We start from the raw sequence: 26,483 nt of genomic DNA on the forward strand, positions 1-26,483 counted from the left end.
GTACCTACCCTTATTTTTATGCTAGGGTAGGACACAATGTGTTTGTATATTTTGTAAATAATTTATCTAAGTAAATCTATTTTCTTAATATTACACTGCATTATAATTTACTATGTTTACTGTAATTTTAAGTACTTTACATTACTAACGTTCTTTTATGTTACTGTTTAGAATAAGTTAGGCTTAAGTACTTAGTTTATATGCTGTAATTGATTTACTTATATTATATCCCTCATTTTACAACTGCTTTTCATTTGTCCTTTTTTCCCATCTTGTCTGTTTCTCTGGTACTCTTTCATAGGCCGACACGAGCTGAGCCCAGAAAAGGGATTTTGACGAAGGAAAAATCTATTTCTGGGTGATTGGCTCGTGTCGCCCTATGAAACCCACCCTGTATTGTTTACCCCCCCCATGCAGGACAAGATGTTTTTAGATTAAGGATGTCCGCTAGGGGCGCTGCTGTCCGTGGCGTCCTCTAGTAGTAGTAGTAGCGGCCGCATCGCCCGTTGGTATCAGCTCTCTCTTGTGGGGATTCTGATTGGAAGTTCTAATTGGTGAATGTCTCGTGGTAGTGTTCCCACTCGCCCCTATTACCATACCGACACTTCTTTTTAAGAGTGAGCGAGTCAGTTTTACTGACATTTTCTTAATTTTGTTTTTCTCTGGTAATTTTAGATTAATTTTACCTAGAAAGAATGATATTAAGGATCCTTTCATAGGGCGACACGAGCCAATCACCCAGAAATAGATTTTTCCTTCGTCAAAATCCCTTTTTTGCTCCATGCAGAAACAGAGATGCCTGGATACCTCAGACAATCCTCTGCAGCAGTATACCAGGGAAAATGGACCACCTTCTATGGTTGGTGTCACAGACAGGGTATCTCTCTGGTCGGAGCTACTTTTCAGCAGGTTGCGATGGGACTAGGTTGCCATTTTTTCATTTTTATTAAGGCCTATACTTGAAAAGCTTAATGATGTTAATTTGTATTTGAGCTTATTTAAGGGGGCCGGCCGGAACCCCCTATATATGGTGGTATAGGGCGAAAAATGCAAAGTCATGAAAAAATTCATGGAGCTTCATATGGCAATTGAGAATACGTATACGAAATATTTCGTCAAAATTCCTCTTACTTTCGTAGTTACAGGGTAATTAGTTATCGTAACTCAATAAGCCTAAAACATTGATCTGTACAAGAAAATGCAATATTTCTTCTATTATCGTAAATTTTTGATAATTATTGTCAAAGAAATTGGGAGAAATGGCATCTGTAGACATTCCCCGAGTCGAGAAGGAGAACTGCAGGCTCAGGTACCAAGTCCAGTCCTGATTTAGTGCGATCACAGACTTCAAGTAGTCTACACGTTCTATTTCACCTCTGTCATTCGCCCGCTTTTACGTATGTTTATGTATGTTTCGGCAAGAATTTCATCATGCCAATGAGGAAAAGACAAGGAAAACATCTCGCTAACATACAGACGAAGAAAAATCACTCAAGTATTATTACAGAATATCATAATATATGCGTAGTTAGTATGAAGAGAGAGGGGAGGTTGCTTAGTAACGCCCCCGTCTTGCTTGACAGCACACGTCACACTATGCCCAAGGCTACAATCTTTGAGCAAAGAGATCTTCATTTATGATAAATAACAAACTTTTGGTTTTTCAATACCCAAAATGGAATATGAAATTGATATTAATCATGATTTGTCTTTGTAAAAAAAGAGTACGCCTTCGAGTTTCACCTCTTGACATTCTCTTCCACTTTACGTTTGTTATCTTTGTTTCGGGCAAGAATTTCATCATGCCAAAGAGGAAAATACAAGGAAAACATCTCGCTAATAAGCCGAGTTAGTGAAGGGGAGAGAGAGAATTGCGTAGGAAGGAGTGCCCCATCTTGCCTCAAGCAGTGCCCCAGGCTGCGATATATGAGCAAAGGGATCATCATTTATGATTAAATTATGATAAATAAAATAGTTTTGGTTTATTAATACACAAAAAAAAAATATACATTCATAATAATCATTATTTATTAACATTGTCTTTATAGAAATACGAAGGAAAACTTTGAACGCCCGTATCTCAAAACTATACTTATTGACCTTCAAAATCTATCTTCTCACTTAGTTTTAAAGCTATAACATTGGAATTTGGTATATAACTCAGAAAGACATTATAGAACAATCAAATAGAGCCCTTTTTTCCAATTTTTTTCATATTTTTTTTATAAATTTTTTTTCTCCTGATTTATAGGGTTTATTTTTTTACCAAATTGAAAAAATTCATATCTAGCAAAACAAAAAAAATGACTTTTAGAAAAAAAACTCTTCATTCGATTGAAGGTCTACACCAGGTCTATATATGGTAGTAATCCCAGGTCTTAATATTAAATATCAAGGGAGGAGATAGAATTTGGAAAATGGTTATTTTCGGGATAAATTGCCCTGGCGTCACAAAACCGAAGGTCAGAGGCGAAAATCATATGCGGTTTGGAGATGTCCCAAGTCACCTTATTAAGTGGTATGAATATCAAAGTCCTGTCCTTAAAAAAGGGCATTAGCCGGCCGGCCCCCTTAAGGAAAACTTTAAAAACTTTTGTTTTTTATTAATTAATTTTTTGCTTTTTAATTTGATGTTATAATTACAATTTTTTAAAAATAAAAATAATTATACAATAGAATAATAATAAAAATTTGCCCTTCAATATTTTTTTTCAATTTTCACTTATATTGACTTAAATTCTTATGTCATTTTCTTATGTTCTATTGTTTCCCAAATGGGGAAGGAAGGTTCTGTTTACTCTGCTTCCGGAATTTTGGGATGTGGCTGAAAGGAAGAGGGTCTTCTTTATTTCCTCAACATTTGGCAGGGGGCGCAAGTGAAAGAATGGTTTCTTATATTTGTTTTTGTCCTTCCACGGTAGTGGCTGGCATGGTTAAGAGATTAAAAATGTTAATTGATATCCTTTATATTTTCCTATGTTGTTTCTCATATTATTCATTGTGCTTTTATTAATGTATTGTATTTCTTTGTTTTGACTACACTTTATTGGTCTGTATGTGCTTTAAATTAGAATAAAGTGTTTATGTTTCTGGGAATTAACTGGTAATCTTATCTGTTTGTTCTGTCTATACAGCAGAAGAAAGGGAACAGCGCATGTAATTATATAATTAAATTGTAATAATTTTCTTTCTTTCAGGGTCGCATATAGCTCTAGAAAATGTCTTTGGTATTGGATGCATGCTTTTCTTTCTTAATGCATTTTCTGCTGTTCAAGATGTCGCAGTGGATGGTATAGCTATTCAGATGTTGCCAGAGGAACAGCTTGGATTAGGAAACAGCATTCAGGTTAGTAGGTAATTCAAAGGCTTAGGAGATAAAGTGGTGATACTGAACTGTACTTGTGACTGGCATGTTGATGAAATGTGCTGGTTTTAATATCCACTTGAAGAGTAATTACTTGTTCAGACAGCTAAAAACTAAATGTATACTAATTTTGTACCTAGGGCTAGTAATAAATTGATCAAGCATTTCATTCAAGTTCAGTAGAAATTCATAAAAACAGAACATTGTACACAGTCTCATAATTGTAGCGTTACTTTTTTTAATGTTGCGCTTCCAAATCAAAAACCTATCGAGCATTTACAACACAAGAAGTCATCAGATAACCAATGCTGCTGTCTGCCAGTATGTTATCATTTCCTTTAAACTAAGCATTAAAAACTGCTGGGGCTTGCGTCTTTTCCATGATGATAATTAAGGTTTTTGATAGCCTAGCTGCTGTTCATCCTCAAAGGAGTTACCCTTAAGATCCCCCACATGGCTTTATAAGACAGACAACTCAGTATCAAAGAATTCTCTCATAGTTGGTCTTGGACAACCCAATGTCAAAGAATCCTCTTATAATTGGTCTTGGTCAGAAAAGTAGTGCCTTTGATTTAACACGACTAGAGTTTAAAGGACTGAAGGCAAGAGGGCTCTTTTCTTGGCCTACAGCAATTACCCAGTTGTCCTTCCTCTTTATTACTCAGATGTGGTAATAGTGTGCATGCTGGTCAAGATCCCCATTTTTCAAAATGTTCAAGGAAGTAGAAGTCTTAGTAACAGTAGGCAAAACCCCAGGATCCTTGAGGCACAGTTTGTTATGATTCACACTTAAATCATCAGGTTCTTTATTATTTTTCTTAGTAGTACAAGGACTGGTGTGGAAGATAGTACTATAAAATAGATATGTATCCTCTGAATTATCCTTTAATGTAGGGGCATTTATAGCTTTTCTGTAGAAGACAAAGATGGTTCCATACAATGGAGTTTAGTCTGTCCATGATATAAACTTACAAACTTCCAAAGAGCATTGTGGATAAGGTGCCACCAGCATACCAAACTGCTTGAAAGGGACTTTCTCCTTTGGGAGATCCTGTGGGAGCTTATATGCACCTAAATGGGCGGGGCTAATGATGAAACTTTCAATGATTGTCGGTTTCCTTGTAGCTTGGGGATTCTTACAATTTCTGCTTCATGATTCATTTATCAAAAAATTGCTCATCAGACTGGAAGCTTTTAGACCTTCAGAGATGAAATCTTGTAACAACAGTCGTCAAATTTACAAGAACCATTGGAGTCCATGTGGGGCTATGAAGGGATAGCAGGCAGCAACAAGGGGCAAAGATGGATCCAGGGCAACACCATGTTGGACATCCATGTGACTTGCGCTTATTTAGAGGAAAATTTTGGTTTTCATTAGGACACCTTCTTAGCTACTAAAGTTACTATCCACAGCACTTCCTTCCTTAAAAAAAATTAAATTAACCTATTTTTTTTTTCTTTTTCAAAATAATAGACAACAAAGAAGAGCTGAAAATGATTATTTATGAATTTTCACTTTAGGTGCTTTTGTAAGATTAAGGAAGTAATATATTCTCAAAGGAAAATACACCCTAAACAAAGGAAAAGAATAGTGTCATCGCAGACTCCCCACACACTTCAAGCCTTATTCAATGCAACAATGCAGAGAGGCTGTTGGCAATGTCCCTCTTTCCTTGATATGAACTATGTTTTGCTTTCTGTGGGCTCAGATGATGTTTACATTGTCAAATGGGCCTTACATTGTTCTTTTACATTTTTAGGGATACCAGATTTGTGTTCAAGCTGATTTCTCTCCTACACATAGTTACTAGAGGTACAAGATGTTTGTAATTTCCTTTCAACAGATTCACATACAATTACATGGCTCTATGTCAGCTCAAATCAGTTAAGCAATGTAAATTTTCCACTTTATCTACAACAGAGTAAGGACCTTCATTTAAGATAATGAATGACCTCCTTTCTGAATTGGCTGCAACTTCATTTCCAAAAGGCAAAGTTTTTTTTATTTTTCCTGAGATCATACCTTCAATTATTTTCCCCATGACTGCTACTTTTGTTTTCTATTGCCACCTGCAAAGCTTCCCTTAGACTCTCTTTACAGATCTTCTGGCAGGTGTCCTTACCTGTCTCAAACATTGACTTACCTTTCAGAATCTATTAGGGTCCTTTAACCGTGGAACCGAATGCCTGTTCAGAACTAGGCTCTTCCTTGCTAGCTGACTGAGGATAAACACAGCTATATAAATTTCCATCTATTAGACTGAAGGTCTCCTTACAAATATCACCAAGCTCATTATCTTAGAGACTCATCTTTTCTTTGCAGCTTGACTTGCTCACCCTTACCCAAAATTTTGGTGCCTATACCATTGTGATGACTACTTGAAGCTACTCCACCTACTACGTCTATGTCATTACTTCTGACAGCTGTGCCAACTTTGCAAACACCAATACCATTAGTCTTCTCGGCCACACTCATGCCAAGATCAACCCCTTCACCTCTATCACAATTGTTTGAATTCACAAACAAATTATGACCGTAGCCCTGTCAATTTCTTTATCTAAATCAGCAGACCTAGTTACCACCATTTCAGGTACTGGATCCTCACTCAGATAGGAGTCACACACTTGAATGTAGGTAAATCATCACCAACAATTATGTCAACACCAATACAGTAATGGCAAATTGTCGCAGCTCATAATTTAATGTTTCCAAACACTGCCTCACTTTTTAAATTCACCTTCAACAACAGACAGATAACACAAGTGTTTTGGAATCTGCCCAACATAGCATGTTCCTTTGTGCTGATCACCACATTAGTAGGCACATTGCCTCTCTTAATAAGGGAGTCAGCTACTCCAGTGTCCCAAAGCAACACTCTTGGATCCTCTCCTTCTAGAGAAGAAACTACCCTTCATTTATAACTCAACATAATGTTTCATGCCATTATCCACACATGATAAAACATTATCAACTAAAAATACTGGCTTCATATTACTCTTACCTTTTTTACAGTTCCTTGCCAGATGATCTTTCTTATGACATCAGTAACAACTTTACTCAAAGCTACTAGATCCTTCTTTATTCTAACAAAACTCAGAAGTGTAACCAGGTTTCCCACATACGTAACAATAGCAGTCACTGTTACCTGCATTATTGCTACTATTACTGGAATATGTGTTATGTTGGTATCTTCCTAATGAAGAATCACTCTCCTTACCTTCACTCAAATTGTTAGACTATATTTATCTGTCAGCCTGTTTGTGCTTGCTTAAGACTTTAATGCCTCTCTTCAATATATAACTTAATCCCCTGTGGTGCACTGTCCTTGAAAAATTTATTAAAAGATCATCAGAATCATCAACTTTAGCAGAAGTTAACCAATCCTTAATTAGTCTTTCTAATATCTTTTTATGCTCCCACTACATACTATTTCCATCCTTTACCAAACTCCCAAATTTATTACTGTACACCTCTAGTATCCTGTATCCACTAAGAATAATTTCACACTATCATAAAGTTCACTCTTTTCCTTGAACATGCAAATATAGACAAAAAGTGCTCCAACACATAAGACACGATGCTTTATGGAGAGCTTACTCTGTTCATTAACCTTTCAAAACACATAACACTACATTTGTACTTAAGCTATCATTTTCTTCATTGTTCAGCGACACATTACTACTGTCTGCTACCTAACAGACTGTTGCCTTGAGCTGGGCCTTTATCCCTGCTGCAATTTCAAGCTCATGTTTGCAGTGTCTTTCTTTCTCTTTTCTCTCTCTTTCTAGTTCCAGTTTTTTATTTCTCTTACAGCTGCTCTTTCATCCTTCTTAGAATTTTCTCTTTTGATTTCTTGCTTCTCCATCTTTCCTCTCAGCATGCTGAAGCAGGACATAGCTGCTAGGCATAGTTGTTTTCTAAGCTTAATAAATTCTTTTTTCATCCCAGTCATCGGTGTTTCTTTCTGCATTATACTTGTCCCAAGTGGTTACAACATTGGAAACTTCTGGCAGGTTGCTTACTGCTACAATTTGAAATTTAATTATTAAGTTCTAATATTTTTAAAGTAAAGGGATGCCACACCAAAATTGAAAACTGTGTAAAAGAATATAGAAAAAATGCACACAACAATACAGAGTATTTATCTACAATATACTATGAAGAAATTAAAAATAATTCATGCATACCCTCAACTTTATGCACACCATAGTACATACTAGGAAAATAAAAGTAAGTTGAATATATGGAAATGGTGTGCATGATAGGACTGAAAATAAAAGGATACTGCTTACATATCCCCTTAATAATCCTTTGATGCAGAGGCAATGACAGCCAATCCATTGAAGACAATGATGGTTCCATACAAGGTGAGACAGCCAATCTGTGCTATGAAGTTTCAAACTTCCAAAGGGCATCCTCTGCCCCCTGTATTCACCTAATTGAGCAGGCTAATGATGACACTTTCAATGATCAGTTTCTTTATGTGGGGATTCTTGCAATTTCTGCTCCTGATTTGCTTATCAAAAAAATTGCACATCATACCACACCAGACTGGAAGCCTCTTGAACTTTGGTGACAAAATCTTGCAACAATGTTGTCAAATTAACCAAAACCATTAAAGACCATGTGGGGGTATGGAGGGATAGCAGGTGACAATGAGGGGGGCTGATGACAGACCCAGCAACACCATGCTGGATGTCACACACAACAACATGCACTTATTAAAAGGAAAATTTTTTTTCCATTAGTACCCCTCCTTAGCCCACATAGGCAGTGCTGCTGGCCAGGAGAAGATTTTCTTTTTGAGTGAGAATGAAATTTCTAGGATTTGTAATAACTGCAGATGTGAGCAAGTTGTAACTAATGGATTGGACATGAAACTAATCTTCGGATAAATGTAAAAGTATTTGCAATAGATGTAGTCCCTACATTTAGGTTTGACTTCATGTCTCCAGTGACATGCAAGATTACCCTCTTGCTCTCAGAACAATTGTTTAACTAAATCATACAAAACTGGTTTTTTGATATAAAAATTTTAGTGTAAAAAATTTAATATATTATTATTATTAATACATGAAACATTTTATAATGTTTTGACAGAAGTAAAAAATTATTTGTCAATATCTTTTTTTCATCAGGTTGTGATGTATAAAGTCGGATGGTTTGTAGGAGGAGCTGGATTTACATATTTAATGTCTATCCTGGATTGGTCAATGACTCTTGTTGTTCTTGCACTTACGTACCTACTAACTGCAATAATGGTTACTATAGTTTCTGCCAAAGATGATGAAAGCTCAGAAGAGGAAACCAAAGAAACGAAAAACAATGGTAAAGACAATGATGAAAGACACAAGGAGCTAAACCATAATGACTCCCAAGTGAATGAGATACTAGCTATCTTAAAAGATGTTGTTAGCACTCCGGGAACTCTCTGGTTAAGTATTTATGTATTACTCTATAAGATGGGTGAGAGGGGTGCTATTAATAATATGCCTTTATTTCTGCTAGACAGAGGAATGACTAAAAACCAGCTGGCATTATGGAATGGTACTTTGTCTCAGGGACTGTCAATTCTAGGCTCTTTACATGGCGGCATTGTGGCAAGTAAACCTCTCAAAATAAGAGATAAACTATTTTCTTTTTCTTTGTATAGGTTTTTCTCAATTTTATTACAGTTTGTTCTAATACTAATGTGGAATTTTAATTTTTTCAATGAGAAGGATAGTTTATTCACTGTCTATGCAGTGGGTGTATTATCAATCTGTTCTCTTAGCTACAGCAGTGGAGTAATATCAACAGTATCATTTACACTCATGATGCAGACAAGTCGTCTTTGTGAGAAAAAAACTCAGGCTAGTCATTATAGTTTGTTGGCTTCAATAGAAGTTGCTGGGAAAGTATTGTTTGCTGTTATTGCTGGTTTTATTATTGATTATGCTGGGATTGCCTCTTCATTTGCCATTTTTACTGTGTTGGCCATATTTCCCATATATATTTTACAACACATTCCTGTAGATTTAGCACACATAAAAACTGAATAGGTGTACAATTGTTATCAAACTAAGTTTTACATAAGCATAGCTTATCAGAAAGCAGATATGTATCTTTTTTAATAAAAACTCTTTCCAAAAGAAGCTTCATTGAAAGTAATTTTCCTATAGCATAAGAAAGGTATTGAGTATATAATATATTGAATATTAGCATATCTGAGTACTGCCTACAGTCTGCTGTGCAAGTCACACCAGAGGTTCTGCTACCTAGGGAATTATCTCCCTGTGAAGTAGTTAATCATTACTGTTTCTTCACTCCATTTATGTACTACATTTGAGGGATGCAATATTTCCATTCAGAAAACACCGGGAAGATTTGTCAATCACGAGAAAAGGAACAAAATTCACATTTGAGAAGTTTTATGTTGTATAGCTCAATATTATCTGGTGAAATATTATTCCATGACTCAAATGTGATAGAGGTAAATTCTGTGCACATGTACTATTAAACCAAAAGATTTTGCTTATTTAGAATGTTTCTTAAAAAGGAATTAAAGATAACCTTTGCAGAGAAAATTCAAAGTAAAATTCATAAGTGCTTTTCTGCTCTAATAATTTACTGATTGAGAAAACTGAAAAAATTCAAATTCAGCTTTGTATCAGAAGAGGGTGTTCATTTTGGAAGATGCAAGATTGGTAATAATAAAGGGAATCTGAATCCTGATTTGAGGTGAGGTAATTCCATTTGCTATTAAAACAAATTTTTCATGCTCATCTGCACAAGAATTAGTAGAAACAGTTTGTATGAACTAGTTCCATCTCCTGTATCAAGAATCAATAAATTTGAGTATTTGAGACTGAAGTAAATAGATAGTATGTACCATATTTCCAGCATAATTGTGCTCTATCATACATGGATGTAGCAAGGTATGCAAATCACCGGTAAAATATTATGCATTGTTCCAATTGTATAAATCTCATAGTTCTTGTTATCAAGATATGCAGATAACATGATAATTAAACCCACAGTGCTTTCATTTTTACCATGACCAGAAAGAGTGTTATAGCTCAATTGACAGTGAGTAAGTTACAAACCATTATGTTTGTTTACAGCATCTTAACCTAATCACTTCATTCACTTGTCAACAAGTGGAATGTCAAGGGACTTTGGGATTATCAAAATAGATATGTAATTCTAGAAACCTTATGTTTGAACGATAAGTAGACAATAATAAGAACTTTTTGAAACATCAAATATTAATTTGCTGGCAAAGAAGTACTACATAATACTGAGATACTATGATGGAAATCATGGATGTAAGAAGATGGTCAAAATAGAATACAGGCTAGGTTATACAAAGCAAAGGTACATGAAGACAAATTTCAAGGAAGAGATGAAAGACAGCTTTTAAGTCTAGACATTGAAGTTAAAAATCAAGAATTGTATCATCATCAGGGTCATATGTCCCAGTTTCCTGTAAGGCATCTTTCAATTTTCATATTAAAAATTATTTAGCCACACATATTTGATACAGAATTTGCTATATTTCAAGAATAACTTACACCCAAGGGGAATTAAAGTTTGATAGTACCCTTTGCCCATTCAGTTTTCAACTCTTCTGTACATATTTTGTCAGCTTCAGGTTTTGGTATCTAGAATTGCTGTTAACCTATCTCCACCATGAGAGCTGATTGGTAAGGTTTTAATACTTGGCTGATTATGAATTATTGTCTCTTATACAAATGTAGCTTTTATTTTCACAAAATCCCCGTCATTATGGGACCACCTTGACGTGGTGAGTGGGCTCTCGAACCACAGGAATCTCTTCCCAGGTTCGAACCCAAGAGTCCCATATGACATTAATATTTTTGAGTTAACTTCTGTGGACTTTTCCAATTTTGCCAAAATTTTTGAAAGCAAATAAATGAGAAAAACATATCATGGTTTAACGTGGAGTTAAATCCGAAGCTAAATAGTGAGAACTGTGGTAGATCCATCATCTACGCGACAATGTCCGGACCTGTTTTTCAGGCGGAAACTATTCTATGGAGCTGGACCACGGATTCCAGGGGGAGCCTGGTTCTAGGAATAGAACTCTCGACATTCTATCCAGTTTGCCCATAATGTGATTAGGATGGGGTATAATTGTATTATCGTAATACTCTTAGTCTTAGCAAGCGGGTTCTGCTTACACTTGGGACCATACTAATCATGTTATGCCATCCCCTTTTGGGGGTGGGGGGGGTAGGGATGCGGACATTTGGGAGTCCTTTCTCACTTGTGCCATTGGCGGAAGATTTAACTTCGCGAAGGGCCAATGATATCTTTTCAAGATTCATTTTTTTATAAATCTCAAAATTTATGAATATTGAAATCAAATGATTTGAGTACCCCTGGGCCCCATGATGGAAAACTATGGCACAGTTGATGACCTATTGGCAACGTCCACTCCTGAATTTCCATTGGTACTGCAACCAAAGTAGTGGAAAGTACTATAAATTATAAAAAGGAACACCCTGTTCCAAGTAAAGTAGCAGAGCCAGAAAACCAAATAAATAGAGTGCATAAATAAAAAAGAAACAAACAAAAATAAATTGGTAAACTCCAATATTGTACAATGGAACCATTTATGATGAACAATAATTCCTCCCAACAATACAAAAAAAGATAAAAATCATAATAGACAAGCAACATACATAAAACAAGGACCAAAAAGAAAAAAAAAAATTACCGACTTAATCCCACATTGGTACATTTTTGATGACCTCTTTGGACCAGATAACTGGTCAAGATTTCTAGTCCTCAAAGCTGACAACAAAATCTCAGCAGCGATACTAGAAAACAAATTTCTTAACATATATCCAACACAACACATGGAATGCAGACACATCAAGGACAATGAATGGCTTATCCAAGTAACCAATAGAAAGCAGTCCACTGCCTTTTTAAGTATAACAGAAATAAATAAATATAAAAGTAACAATTACAAGCCACGAAACATTGAATTATGTACAGGGTACAGTCATCCTACCCAATAGCGAGCAGGAGCTTCCTTCAAAACAACTACTGCTAACTCCTTAAAATTGAGATATAACAATATCCACGATTTAGAAATATACTCGATTTCAAGTATGAAAGATAAAAATAAAAATATCAACATTACCAAAATAAAATTTGACAGGCCAAGACCTACCATTTAAATAGAAATTCTTGGACAAAATAGAGAAGTTTGTCCCTTTGTTCCAAACCACTACAATGTACACAGTGCTCAAGGTATGGACACACATACAAAAGATCCGTAATAAGGCTGTATGTGCAGTCTGTGCATCAGATGACCATAACAGTATTGTTGGAACTGTAATCAACCAAAATGTATTGATTGTGGACTAGCCCATCACACAAAATCTAAGGAGTGCTCATTTTACCAGTATAACACAGAACTTTCAGTTGTTATAAATAGACAGGAATGTCGGTCATGGAAGCCAGACTTGAGCTAAAAGTAAGAGGAGTTAAAAATCCATCTAAAACCCCCACATTTTCAAATGTGACTAAAAATCAAGACATCAAGCAGCACAATAACAAACAAGATAATATAAACATAGAAACTAAATTTCATACCAATAATATTGAAACCTGAAATAAAAGTGATATTACAACAACCAATACCACCAGTAACATAGATGATTCAGTTATCCATGGAAAAGAACTTCCAATGGAAGAGGAGTTAAATAATGATAATAATCAAACTGGCAAAAAGAAAAGAATTCTGGAAAGAACCCCACCTAAGGGGAAAAAAAAGGGATTTTGACAAAGGAAAAATTTATTTCGGGGGGAAGACCTGTGTCGCCCGGTGAAAAGTTCCTGTAGCTCACTTTTCTAAGTATAAATAGTAGATTCTAAATATACCAGAGAAAAAGCTAGCATGGTATGCTGAAGTTACTACCCTCAGCTCAATCACCCCAAGGGCGTCAGTATAAGCACTAGGGCGAGTGGAAGCCACTTCTCACAGGACTTCTGCTAATTAAAGGATTCCTTTCAAAGTCCCTCCCACGGTGAGGGAGCCGTTACAAAGGCTACTCCCTCTACCTTCCGCTCGCTACTACTACTACTACCCGCCCGCCCGCTATCTTCATTCCTGGAATAGACACCCAAGCTTGGACTGGCTAAGTGTGGGGAAGGGATGGGTTCACCAGGCGACACAGGTCTTCCCCCAGAAATAGATTTTTGCCTTTGTCAAAATCCCTTTTTCTGGGTTCGACCTATGTCTGCCGGTGAAAAAAGTATCAGAGAATTGCCATCCAAGCTTACCAGATACCAAACAAATATATAAAAGGGATAATGATACCTAAGGTTCACTTAACCCTTTTACGCCGAAGCGGTAAAAAAAAAAATTGTCTCCCGTGTGCCGGAGGTGTTTCAGAGTGAGCGCGGAAGGCGGAAAAAATATTTTTTTTCAAAAAATCACAGCGCGCTTAGTTTTCAAGATTAAGAGTTCATTTTTGGCTCCTTTTTTTGTCATTGGCTGAAGTTTAGTATGCAACCATCAGAAATGAAAAAAAATTATCATTATCATATATAAATAATGCGATATATGATTGCGCAAAAACGAAATTTCATATATAATTGTATTCAAATCGCGCTGTGCACAAAACGGTTAAAGATAACAAGTTACTTTTTTTTTCGTTGTAATGTACACTAAATTGCAATCATTTTTGGTATATAACACATTGTAAAACACGATAAAAGCAACACAGAGAAAATATTATCACAAAATAATGCATGAATTCGTAACGTGCGGACGTAAACAAATATTTTTTCAAAAATTCACCATAAATCTAAATATTGTTCTAGAGACTTCCAATTTCTTTCAAAATGAAGACAAATGATTGAATATTACTATACTATAAGAGTATTAGCTTACAATTGCAGTTTTCGACCATATCTGATGAGTTAAAGTTGACCGAATGTCGAATATATATAGGATATTTTTATGCAATTATTTCGGAAATAAGAAAAGCTACAACCTTCAAATATTTTAGTTTATTCTACATGAAATTACGCACATTTTCATATATAAAACTCTATGAAATGCCTAATATGAAACTGAGCAAATATTCCGAGAATGGTACATACCCATTTCGGAGATTTGTGGCGGAGAATCCGCGCGCGGAGGGAAGGAAAGATTTAAAGATTTTTTTTTTAAATTCACCATAAATCTACATATTTTGCTAGAGACATCAAAATTGTTTCAAGATGAAGATAAATGACTGAATATTACTAGACTGTAAGAGTTTTAGCTTACAATTGCGTTTTTTCGACCATTTCGGTAGAGTCAAAGTTGACCGAACGTGGTTTTTTTTTCTATTTATCGTGATTTATATGCAAATATTTCAAAAAATGAGAAAAGCTACAACTTCAATTATTTTTTGTTGTATTCTAAATGAAATTGCACACATTTTCATATATAAAACTTTATGTAACGGCTAATTTAAAATGGTGCAAACATTACCACAATCGCACGTATGATTTTTTCGGAAGAGTTACTGCGCGGACGTAAAGAAAATGTTATTTTTTTCATAAATTCACCATAAATCGAAATATTGTGCTAGAGACTTCCAATTTGTTGCAAAATAAAGGTAAATGCTTGAATATTACTAGAATATAAGCATTTTAGCTTACAATTGCGTTTTTTGACCATTTCGGTAGAGTCAAAGTTGACCGAAGGTTGAAATTTTGGCAATTATTGTTATTTATATGAAAATATCTCAAAACTGATAACAGCTACAACCATGGGTTGTTTTTAGTTGTAATGTGCATGAAATTGCACATATTTCCATATATAAAATTTTATATAACGGCTAATTTTAAAATGGTGCAAACATTACCACAATCGATGTATGATTTTTTTCGGAAGAGTTACCGCGCGGGACGTAAGGAAAAAGTTTTTTTCATAAATTCACCATAAATCGAAATATTGTGCTAGAGACTTCCAATTAGTTGCAAAATTAAGGTAAATGATTGAATATTACTAAAATATAAGAGTTTAGCTTACAATTGCATTTTTCGACCATTTTCGGTAGAGTCAAAAGTTGACCAAAGGTTGAAATTTTGGCAATTATTGTTATTTATATGAAAATATCTCAAAACTGATAAAAGCTACAATCATGAGTATTTTATTGTTGTATTCTACATAAAAATGCGCACATTTTCACATATAATACTTTATGTAACGGATAATTTACAATGGTACAAAAATTATGTCAAAGTGACGAAATAATTTCCGAGATGTGTCACAGATACTTTTTAGGTGCGGCAAGAAAGAAATTCTCGCTTGCGCGCCTGCGTAAGGATTGTAAACAAAACAACACTTTGATCCGTGAACTCCCAGCATCCCAAAGGCAAAAGTGTGATTCAAAAGTTTCATACATTCAACTTACCTGTCAGATATATACATAGCTATTGACTCCGTCGTCCCCGACAGAAATTCAAATTTCGCGGCACTCGCTACAGGTAGGTCAGGTGATCTACTGCCCTGCTCTGGGTGGCAGGACTATGAACCATTCCCGTTTTCTAATCAGATTCTCTCTGTCGCCGGTGGTATCAACATTGTTGTTACTACCTCCTGACTGGAATTCTTTTTTCACAACGCTTTTGATCATCTTTCGACTGATATTTGGTGACGTACTTGGATCGTTGTTTGGCATTCGCTATCGTGGACTGTTTTTTGGACTTGGTTTTGGAATTTCGTGGATATGTCTGACTCTAGTGTTAGTTTCAGAGTGTGTGTGAATGAGGGCTGTAAGGTGAGGATTCCGAAAGCTTCGGTAGATCCTCACACTACATGCAGTGGTTGTAGAATGGTTGAATGCTCGATTGAGAATACGTGTAACGAGTGTGAGAAACAGACTGAGTGCGCAAGAATGGAAGAATCTAACTTCTTACTTGAAAAAGTTAGAGAAAGATAGAGAGAGGAAAGCGGCTTACAAAACCCGCAGAATGTCTAGATCTCGTGAATTACTGTCTAGTTCTGTAGCTTCTTCCTCTGATAATTATGCCCATTCTGTTTCAGCCTGTTCACAAATTGCTAATCCCTCTGGTTCTGCTTCGGAAATAGCGGAACTCAGAGCTTCCCTTCAGAAAATGCAGGAAAAAATGGCAGCATTGGAAGGTAAGGAAAGTGAATGTGGTTTCGTTAGTGATTTTAGTGTCCCCAGTGTAGTGGATGGGGGCGTCTGGTCGTCTCTGCGACGCTCCCAGGCCTAGACCTCTTCAAAGCTCCCTGGCCCGGAGGAGAAGGAAAGTCGAAAGACTTACGGGGGTTGTGGAGAATCCCCAACGATCAGGCGTCCCTTCGGCAGAATCTATTACATCACAAACTGCCAGGGACCGCTATAGGAAAAGCGTCCTTCGAGAGTGCTTTTCGTCATCTAGTTCGCCCTCTCCGAGAAGAGGATGGAAGGAGTCGAAACTTTCCCGTCCGCTGAAGAGGAGTATGAAAGAACATGAGCTCAATTCTAGCCCCAGCCCGAGCACTTCTCTGAAGAAGATGCGCCTTCAGTAATAAAGAGGCTAGAAAACAGTCAGACTCTTGGTCTGGAGGAGATCCTAGAGCGCCTTCCAGATCTCCTCTTCTGATTCGAAAGATTCCTCAACCAGGAAAATTTTAATGAATATGCAGGAGCAATTAGCCTCTTTGGTAGGAGTTCTTTCTAAGGAGCCTACTCGTAAGAAGGATGATAGGCTTCCTATTAAAAGATCTAAATACCGATCTCCTGTCACGCGCAACAAGCCTTCCGGAGGAAGGTGTCGCACAGGCGACCATTTCGCTGGCGGTAACGGAGCGTTAGACAGGAGAGAAGTAGGAAAGGAAGTTACTCCTGCCAAGCGTTTGGCGCCAGCCAGGAGCCAGGCGCCGAGTAGGCGCAAAGAGCCAGAGTATTCTGTACAAACGTTCAAGATCATCAACCAAGCGCCAAGATTCAACTGAAGAAGAGGAAGCTCCTGTTAGGAGTAGAGCGCCTGCTAAGTGCAATGTACTTGTTAAACGAAATGCGCCTACCATGATCGATACTCCTACTAAACACCAGGAGTATTCAGAGCTAGTTGCGCCTTCCAAAGATCAGGAGTATTTGGAGCGACATACTCCTGCCAGGCGCCAGGTGTCTTCTGACCTCGATACTCCTCCCAGGCGCCAGGAGTATTATGAAATTAACTATACTCCTCCCAGGTGCCAGGAGTATTCTGAATCTTGAATACTCCTCCCAGGCGCCAGGAGTATTTGGAACAAGATGCGCCTACCAGACGCCAGGAGTATTCGAAGCGCGTTGCGCCTGCCAAGCACCAGGAGTATTCCAAACACGTTACTCCTTCCAGGCGCCAGGAGTATTCTGAGCGAGATATCTCCTGCCGTGCGCCAGGCGCATTCCCTGCATGAAGAGCCTGACATCCGACAGGAGTCATCCAAGCGTCAATCTTTTAGCAAAGAGAGAGTAACTCTTAGTCCCTCTCCAATTAGAAGTGCTTCTTCGGAAAGGAAGAGATCGAGGGAAGAGACAAGAGGAAAGAAGGGAACCTTCTCCTTCCGAGCCTATGAACCCAGAAGATGCCTCGGAGGATGAAATCATTAGTAAGGAAGGATTTTCTAATTACAAAGTTCTTTCGTCCCTTCTTTTGGAAGAATATGGAGATTCTTTAACTCCAGCCGCTCCTCCTTCTCCGCGCTCTCTGTTTTCGAGCACGAAAGCGCACAAGTCTTCCTCTTTCCTGAAAATGTAAGCCTGCTATATCCATGAGGAGGGCATTACAATCTCTTGACTCCTGGTTCAAGAAAAAGGAGTTAGGAAGGACAGTCTTTTGTATGCCTCCTGCTAAACTTACGGGTAGAAGAGGCATATGGTACGAAACGGGAGAGAATATGGGATTGTCTCTGTCCGTTTCAGCTGAGTCAGACTTCTCGAGTTTAGTAGACTCATCGAGAAGACACGCCTTAAATTCAGCAAAAGCAACATGGGGTCTTTCGGAAATGGACCACCTCCTTAAGGGACTTTTTCACACTTTAGAAGTTTTAACTTTCTGGATTGGTCCCTTGGGGTTCTTGCCAAGAAGTCTCATGAAAGGAACAACTGAACCCAGAAACTTAAATAGCATCCTCACAGCATTGATAAGGCTGTTAAGGATGGATCGCGGAAGTATGCTCCCTCTTTGGTGCGGGAATTTTAAAGAAGAGGGCGGTTCACAGTGCTTTCCTCACGAAGGCCGTCTCTCCTTCGCAGAGGTCCGCCTTATTGTTTGCGCCTCTCTCAGAACATCTTTTTCCTTCGCAGTTGGTGAGGGACATTGCCCATTCACTAACTGAAAAGGCCACTCAGGATCTCCTTAGACAATCCTCAAGGAAAAATAGACCTGTGGCCAGTGAGGAAAAGAAAGGGGCTCGTCCAGCTCAGCAGCAGCCCTTTCGAGGGAGGCCTTCCAACTAGATCTATCGCCAGAAGGAGGTCAACATGAGAAAAGGGGGCATGGTCTTCCTTCCGTCCCTTTAAGAAGGAAGTGAGAAATCTATCCTCCAAACACCTGTAGGAGCCAGGTTACATTTCTTTGCGAAAGCCTGGGAAGACATAGGATCAGATCCTTGGACGATGTCAATCATCAAGAAGGGTTATTACATCCCATTAAAGGACAGTCCTCCCTTGACAACATCACCGAGGGAACTGTCCGCCAGATACAAGGACCCTGGTTTTTCTGATGGATACTCTTCGTCAAATGGTGGAACAGATGTGGGACAAAAGAGCAATAGAGCTGGTGCTGGATCACAGCTCCCCGGGGTTTTACAATCGCTTGTTTCTTGTAGCAAAAGCCTCGGGGGGGATGGAGACCAGTACTGGATGTAAGTGCGCTGAACAAATTCGTAGAACAACAGAAGTTCAGCATGGAAACGTCTGCTTCAGTCCTTGCAGCACTGCGTCAAGGAGATGGATGGCGTCTCTAGACCTTCAGGACGCATATTTCCACATCCCGATTCACCATTCGTCGAGGAAGTACCTTTGATTTATGTTCGGAAGGATCTATCAGTTCAGGGCCCTGTGTTTCGGCCTTTCCACGGCTCCCCAAGTCTTTACGGACGTGATGAAAAATGTATCAAGACACTTACATTTGAAGGGATAAACGTCTCCCTGTACCTGGACGACTGGCTCATCAGAGCCAGGTCTCAAAAGCAGTGTTTGGAGGATCTGTCAACAACACTGGAATTGACAAAATCATTGGGATTGATCGTGAACCTCGAGAAGTCTCAGATGGTCCCCAGCCAGAACGTGGTTTATCTGGGGATTCAGATGGATTCTCGGGGGGTTTCGAGTTTTACCCTCTCAAGAGAGAATAAGGAAAGGCTGTGCCACAGTATCGAGCTTCTTAGAGAAAGAGCGCACTTCAGCGAGGGAATGGTTGAGCCTTCTGGGGACCCTTTCCTTGCTCAAACAGTTCTTTCCCCTAGGAAGACTACATCTTCGTCCACTGCAGTTCTTCCTGAGAAGGAGTTGGAGTTGGAGACAGGACAGCTCTCGGACACGTTTCCAATCTCGGAGGAAATAAAAAAATCATTTAAGGTGGTGGTTGATTCCTTAAAAGAAAACAAAGGAGTATCCCTGGAAGTACGGAACCCAAACCTGACATTGTTCTCAGACGCGTCGTGGAGTCGGGTTGGGGTGCAACCTTGGGATCCAAAGAAGTGTCAGGCACCTGGTCGGCAGAAACAGGTGTCATGGCACATAAATTGCAAAGAGCTTTTAGCAATTCACCTTACGCTAAAGAGCTTCGAACACATGTCATAGGCAAGGTCATACAGATAAACTCAGACAATAACTACCGCTCTGGCTTATGTCAAGAAACAAGGAGGGACTCACTCTTTCGCTCTATACGAAACTGGCAAGAGACCTGTTGATTTGGGCGAACCAAAGGAAGGTAGTTCTTCTAACGAGGTTTGTCCAAGGGGAGAGGAATGTGAGAGCGGACAGACTGAGCAGGAGGTTCCAGGTCCTTCCCACAGAATGGACACTCCACTCAGAAGTCTGTTAGAGCCTTTGTTATCTTTGGGGGAAGTCTCAAATAGATCTGTTCGCCACATTCCTCTCCAAAAGGATAGACACATTTTGTGCCCTAGTAGAAGATCCCAGGGCTTATGCAACAGACGCCTTTCTCCTGGACTGGTCAGGGCTAGATGTTTACGCTTTTCCCCCGTTCAAGATACTGGGGGAAGTAGTCAGAAAATTCGTGGCATCCGAAGGAACCAAAATGACTCTGATTGCTCCGTATTGGCCATCTCGGATTTGGTTCACAGAGGTAATGGAGTGGACAGTGGACTTCCCCAGATCTCTTCCAAACAGGATAGATCTGCTCAAAAACAACCCTTCTAGAGTACCATCAAACCTACCCGCTCTTGCTCTGACTGCCTTTCGACTATCGAAAGACTTGTCAGAGCGAGAGGGTTTTCTCGCAAGGCGGCAAGCGCAATTGCTAGAGCCCGACAGATCATCTACTAGGCGAGTGTACCAATCAAAGTGGGAGGTTTTCAGAAGTTGGTGCAGGTCGAAGAAGCTGTCCTCTTCCAGTACCTCTGTGACCGAAATTGCGGATTTCCTTCTGTTTCTGAGAGAAAAGTCGCATCTCTCTGTACCGACTATTAAGGGGTACAGGAGTATGCTTTCAGCAGTCTTATTTTAGAAACAAGGGATTAGATTTAACGAATGATAAAGATTTGCACGACCTCATTCGTTCCTTTGAAACATCAAAGTCAGTGAACCTAGGGTTCCAAGCTGGAACTTAGATGTGGTCCTTAAATTTCTATCCTCCGAAGAATTCGAACCACCACACACGGCTTCATTTCGTAATATCACTAGAAAGTGTTTATTTCTGATGTCTCTTGCAACGGCAAAAAGAGTCAGCGAGTTGCACGCCCTTGAATCACGAGTCGGCTTCAAAGGAGTCTCTGCAATTTGTTCATTCCAGTCTCTTTCTTGCCAAAAATGAAAACCCTTCGAATCCCTGGCCCAGGAGCTTCGAGGTAAAAGGACTTACTAGTTTGGTGGGCAGAGAAGCAGAAAGATCCCTTTGCCCAGTTAGAGCTCTTAAATTCTATCTGGACAGAAAGAAGCAGTTGGGGGGTTTGCAAAAAGGTCTAAGGTGCTCAGTAAAAAGACCCCAAGAGACCAATGTCCAAGAACGCCTTAGCCTTCTTTGTTAGAAGTGTTATTACAGAGGCTCATAAGAATTGTTCCAGATGATTATTTTAATCTTTTAAGAGTAAGAGCCCACGAAGTAAGGGCAATCGCAACGTCTATTGCGTTCCAAAGAAATATGTCACTTAAAAATATTTTGGATGCAAACTTATTGGAGATGCAACTCTGTGTTTGCATCTCATTACTTAAAAGATGCGCGATTACGTATGAGAAATGTTTTTCTCTAGGTCCGTTTTGTGTCAGCACAGACGGTTCTGGGTAAGGGAGCTAGCACCGATCCTTAATAGTGTATGTACCCTCTTGTTGGATGTGTTCATGAGTTTCCTGTGCATGGAAGTGTCAGGTGTCGCACAGGCGACCTTCACTTCTCTTCACTAGGAGATCGAGTGACAGCTGACTTTTAGAGGGGTACAAATTTTTTTTTTTTTTTGTATCATTGTATGTGTGGTTATTGAGTTTTTGGTTGTTTGCTAAGAGTTTGGGGATAGCTCTTGGCAATCTTAGAACCCGTGTTAGGTTCGGGTGATCGGGATCGGTTGTGTGCTCCTTAAATGAAGGCGTGTTGTCATATAAGCGGATTAGCACCCATTGACAAATGCCAGTTAGGCTCTGTCGAGTAAGTGGATGATACCCCATCGACAGACCCACAAGAACTCTTGGCCACAGATCACTATCTCGCTAAGGCTCTTGAGGTGAAGCAGACTCCTGGACAGTAGTCACGAAGTCTTCCACCTGATAAGGTAGGAACCAAGGTCTATAAATACCTACAACATATGTTGTTTACCTGTCTAGTCAGTAGTTAGCTGTCTCTGCCTCCACCAAAGGGTGTCAATCAGCAATGTATATATCTGACAGGTAAGTTGAATGTATGAAAATGATATTGTTATGATACAGTAAAGTTTCATACATACTTACCTGGCAGATATATACAATTGAAGACCCACCCAGCCTCCCCGCAGGAGACAGGTGGAAGAGAGAATCTGATTAGAAAACGGGAATGGTTCCTAGTCCTGCCACCCAGAGCAGGGCGGTAGATCACCTGACCTACCTGTAGCGAGTGCCGCGAAATTTGAATTTCTGTCGGGGACAACGGAGTCTATAGCTATGTATCAATTATCTGCCATGTAAGTATGTATGAAACTTTATTGTATCATAACCTATATCATTTCTGGGCTCAGCTCGTGTCGGCCTATGAAAGGATCCTTAATATCATTCTTTCTAGGCAAAATTAATCTAAATCTTACCAGAGAAAAACAAATTAAGAAAATGTCAGTAAAACTGACTTCGCTCACTCTATAAAAGAAGTGTCGGTATGAGAATAGGGGCGAGTGGGATCACTACCACGAGTCATTCACCATTTAGGACCTTCCAATCCAAAATCCCCACTAGAGAGAGCTGATACTAACGGGTGATGAGGTCGCTACTACTACTACTGAAGGACGCCACGGACAGCAGCGCACCCCTAGCGGTCATCCTTAATATTTAGCAGTACGCGTCGGACGCATTTTTTCTCGTGTACTAATATCTTTGGAATTATTTATCTCTCTCCTTACCATGGAACGTGCTGCCATCGCATCGGACTAAGTTAAGTGCCTCATAAGTAGTATTTTACGGTATTTTAGTCTTCCAGGGACCAGTATTTTCCTTCTATAGGTCATATACGGTTTCCCCGCCCGGTCGGCTCGTGGCGGCGCCATGCTGCCTCATGTTTAGAATTCCCGGTCTTCCATACTGGGACTTCTTGTACTTATGGGCTTACTATTTCACGTTCATCGTTTTTACATCGTATTTTTAGCTATGTTAGCACGTTTACCATTCTCTTAGTTTGGTATTTAGGGCTATTCTGTATTCTGGCCCAGCATCCCGGCTCTTGCTCTTCATCGCTATTGCTGGCTCCGAGTAGTCTTCTGTTCCTCGGAACAGTTTGCCTCCTCCTGGGCTTCTTTTTCTTTTACTAAAAGTGTCTTTTCCACCTGTTATGATGTAATTTTAGTTCTATTTAGGGTGTTAGGCTAGCCTAGGTGCATGTTCCATGTATTGGTACAGCCTGGTTCAGCGGCCCTCCATGGTTGTGTTGCTATCGCGGCTTAGGCCACTTGCGGTCACGTGTTCCATCGCACCTTACCCTTCCCCTTTCCCTCCCTATCAGGTATAGGGAGGGGTCTGGGGGACCCCTTGGTTGCTATGACAACTTCAGTAGCCTACCTCCCTCCTTCCCTGAGGAGGCCCAGGGGTTCTCCCCAGCTGGGGTTTAGGGCGACCACTTGTTTCGGGTACCCACTATAACGAACGGAGCCTTCCGCCGCAGCCGGGGCACCTTTGGTTATAGTTCGTCTGGCTCCGCTAGCGGGCGGGGTGGTCACTACTCGTGGTCTATAGCTTGCCTACTATATCCTTCCCCTTTTTTCCCCCGCTACCGGAGGAGAGTTTGCTTCTTACCCGGACACTCTTCTAGTAGACGGGGGAGGGGGAGAAATTTTGATATTATTTCGTTATTTTTAAGGATATACCCTAATTTTACGATGAATTTTTAGTATTATATACTGTGTGTATACCATCTCCGTCGTTCTCCGTCGTGGTTTCATACCTCACCACCACTCTTGGTTGGATTTTTTCTCTTGTCTCCGGCGTAGCCTTAGACAAACTCCAACCTTCTTGTTACCACACGTATTATGGTCGGGGCTCTGGTTTAATCTAACTTTACCGCTCCGGCATGCAGCGGAGCAATTGTTAGGCTGTAAGTGTTTTCTACTGATGCTTATGTATCTTTCCACTTACAGGCTACCAACTGTCAGGTCCTAGGGTGCAATGCGACCTTATACGACCCATGCGCCCACGATGAGTGCAGGACTCACGCCCCGTGTGCCACGATCACAACGCCATGATCGTCTGGCACCCGAAGCCTGCTCCATCTGTTACGACCTTGTCAGTCAGCTGGTGGTGGGGGGGTAAGTCGATTGTGGACTTCTTTATCGTATTACTAACAACACTTAGTCATAAGCTTGTTAACCCCGTCCCCGCCACTAGAAGCTTCATTTCACCTTCTCTTTCAGGCTGCCGGTGTGAGGGAAGTCGCCCTAGCAACCCTGAAGGCTTGGGTGGGCGGCTTCGGCAAGAACGCCGCCAAGGGCCAGCCATACATCTTGTACAAGAAGCTGGCCATTCAGATCTTCCCCGGCGGCAAGTCAACAGGGTATGTTGACCCCATCTCTGCAGCCCCTCTCATCGCCTCTATCCAGCAAGAGGTGCAGCAATCGTTAGGGGCCGTGCCACGCAGGAGACGGTCCCAGAATTTGTCGCAACCTTGGACCTGAATATTGAGCCTATGGCGGTAGGTGCGGAGGATTTGTTAGTTGAGGTAGGTGTGTCGGGTGCCCAAGGTCTTTCCTTGGGCGCTCCTGGATCTTCTCCTGTTCCTTCTTCTACTGCTTCTTTCCAAGGCTTTTCGGGATCTGAGATCCCCTACCCGCTCTCCCGCTCTCTCTGTACCCCCAAAGGTGAGGACAGAGAGAACAAAGACCCTCATTAGACGACTTCTAAAAGTCGTCGTCGTCTTCTTCAGCTAAGAAGTCTTCGACTTCCTATGCTGACGCGGTGAAGGCTAAGCCGAGCTCTTCACACTCTAGAGCTCTAGAAGCAAGGCTTCTAAGGAGAAGCTCGCGCTCCTGCTGAGCCAATGCCTTCTCCGGCCTCCACCGCATCCACTCCGGCAACGCCGGTTGGAGTAGCGGGACCGAGCACCTTTGATCCCACTGCCTTCTCAGCAGTGGTGTGCAACAGGTAGGAGAGATGGTCGGCTCACAGGTCTCCGCCCTCGGAACCAAGTTCGAACAGATGTTCGCACAACGGTCGAACACTTTGAGTCAGTCGGGCCAGTCCATCCAAGATCTCTCTAATACAGAGTTAGGAGAATGAGGACCGAGTAGCTGGGCTTGCTCAGGTTCCTTATCCAGTCTCCCCAGTAGCAAGTGCTGGTATTCCCCAGCTACCTCCTTATGAGTCGCTACCAGCCTTCTCCATGGATAACCCATGGAGAGTAGCCGCTTACGCTCCATTCAAGGACGGTATGATCTCTGTCCCGGAGTGTGGAAACTCGAAGGATTGAGGACTTCGAGTTTTATCCTCCGGGGATTGACGCAGCCTTTCATTGGTTATGCTAGGCTGACCGCAGCGGCACTCACTAAAGACAAGATCACCAGAGAGCATGTGCTTTATAGTAGAGAGCACGCTCAGTCGGGAATGGTTCACTGCCTTGAGGACTGGGAGTGTACCAACACTAAGCTCCAGGCTTTCAAGAGTCCTTTTACTATTTTTGCGACGGAGGAGGAGGCTTCTCTTCCGTTCGCCACCAAATAGTGGAAGCGACTCTTCAGGCAGTCCTCAAGGATGGAGCCCATGCCACAACTGAGGGAAGCGGAGTCTACTTCTCCGCTCTTTCCAGCTTTCGGAGAATTGTGGGAGAACTTGCCTTCCACTTTCACGCTTGGTAAGCTCTAAAACCAAAGAGACTGTGCAATGGACCAGTTTGGTGAAAAGCTTCCAAGGCTGCCTGATACCTTGATCCAGGCAGAGTTCGACGCTCGAACTAGGTTTGGAAGATCCCTCAATTCTCTAATCATTACTGAGATGGCTGCTTTATCGTATGGCACAGAACCTCTATTTAAGATTCTGGCCAAGTCTCAACTTCAAACGGTTCAGACGGATGCTTTCGACTTCTTCCTAGCTAGGAGGAACTGCCGAAAGCACGTTCTGCAGGAATGCACTATTAGGCACGAACCTAATAGGCTCCTGGCTTCCAGCATGTGGGGGGCGGACCTCTTCCCAGAGTCCGCGGTGAATGAGGTACACCATGAGGCTGCTAGGCTCAACCAGAGCCTCAGAGCTAGGTGGGGTATCTCCT

General features: G+C 40.4%; 1 protein-coding gene across 2 annotated transcripts in view; it reads left to right on the forward strand.

The window, feature by feature from the left end:
- LOC135212966 (major facilitator superfamily domain-containing protein 3-like) overlaps positions 1–9,499 on the forward strand; it is a 68,909-nt gene extending 59,410 nt beyond the window's left edge. For both annotated transcript variants that reach the window (XM_064246723.1, XM_064246724.1), the window contains exons 3-4: positions 3,198–3,346; positions 8,504–9,499. In XM_064246723.1, the coding sequence (XP_064102793.1) occupies positions 3,198–3,346; positions 8,504–9,406 (1,052 nt within the window). In that variant the 3' untranslated portion in view covers positions 9,407–9,499. The remainder of the gene's footprint in view (positions 1–3,197; positions 3,347–8,503) is intronic.
- Positions 9,500–26,483: the final 16,984 nt, after the last annotated feature.

The sequence above is a fragment of the Macrobrachium nipponense genome, chromosome 42 (assembly GCF_015104395.2).
Source record: "Macrobrachium nipponense isolate FS-2020 chromosome 42, ASM1510439v2, whole genome shotgun sequence".
NCBI classification, from domain to species: domain Eukaryota; kingdom Metazoa; phylum Arthropoda; class Malacostraca; order Decapoda; family Palaemonidae; genus Macrobrachium; species Macrobrachium nipponense.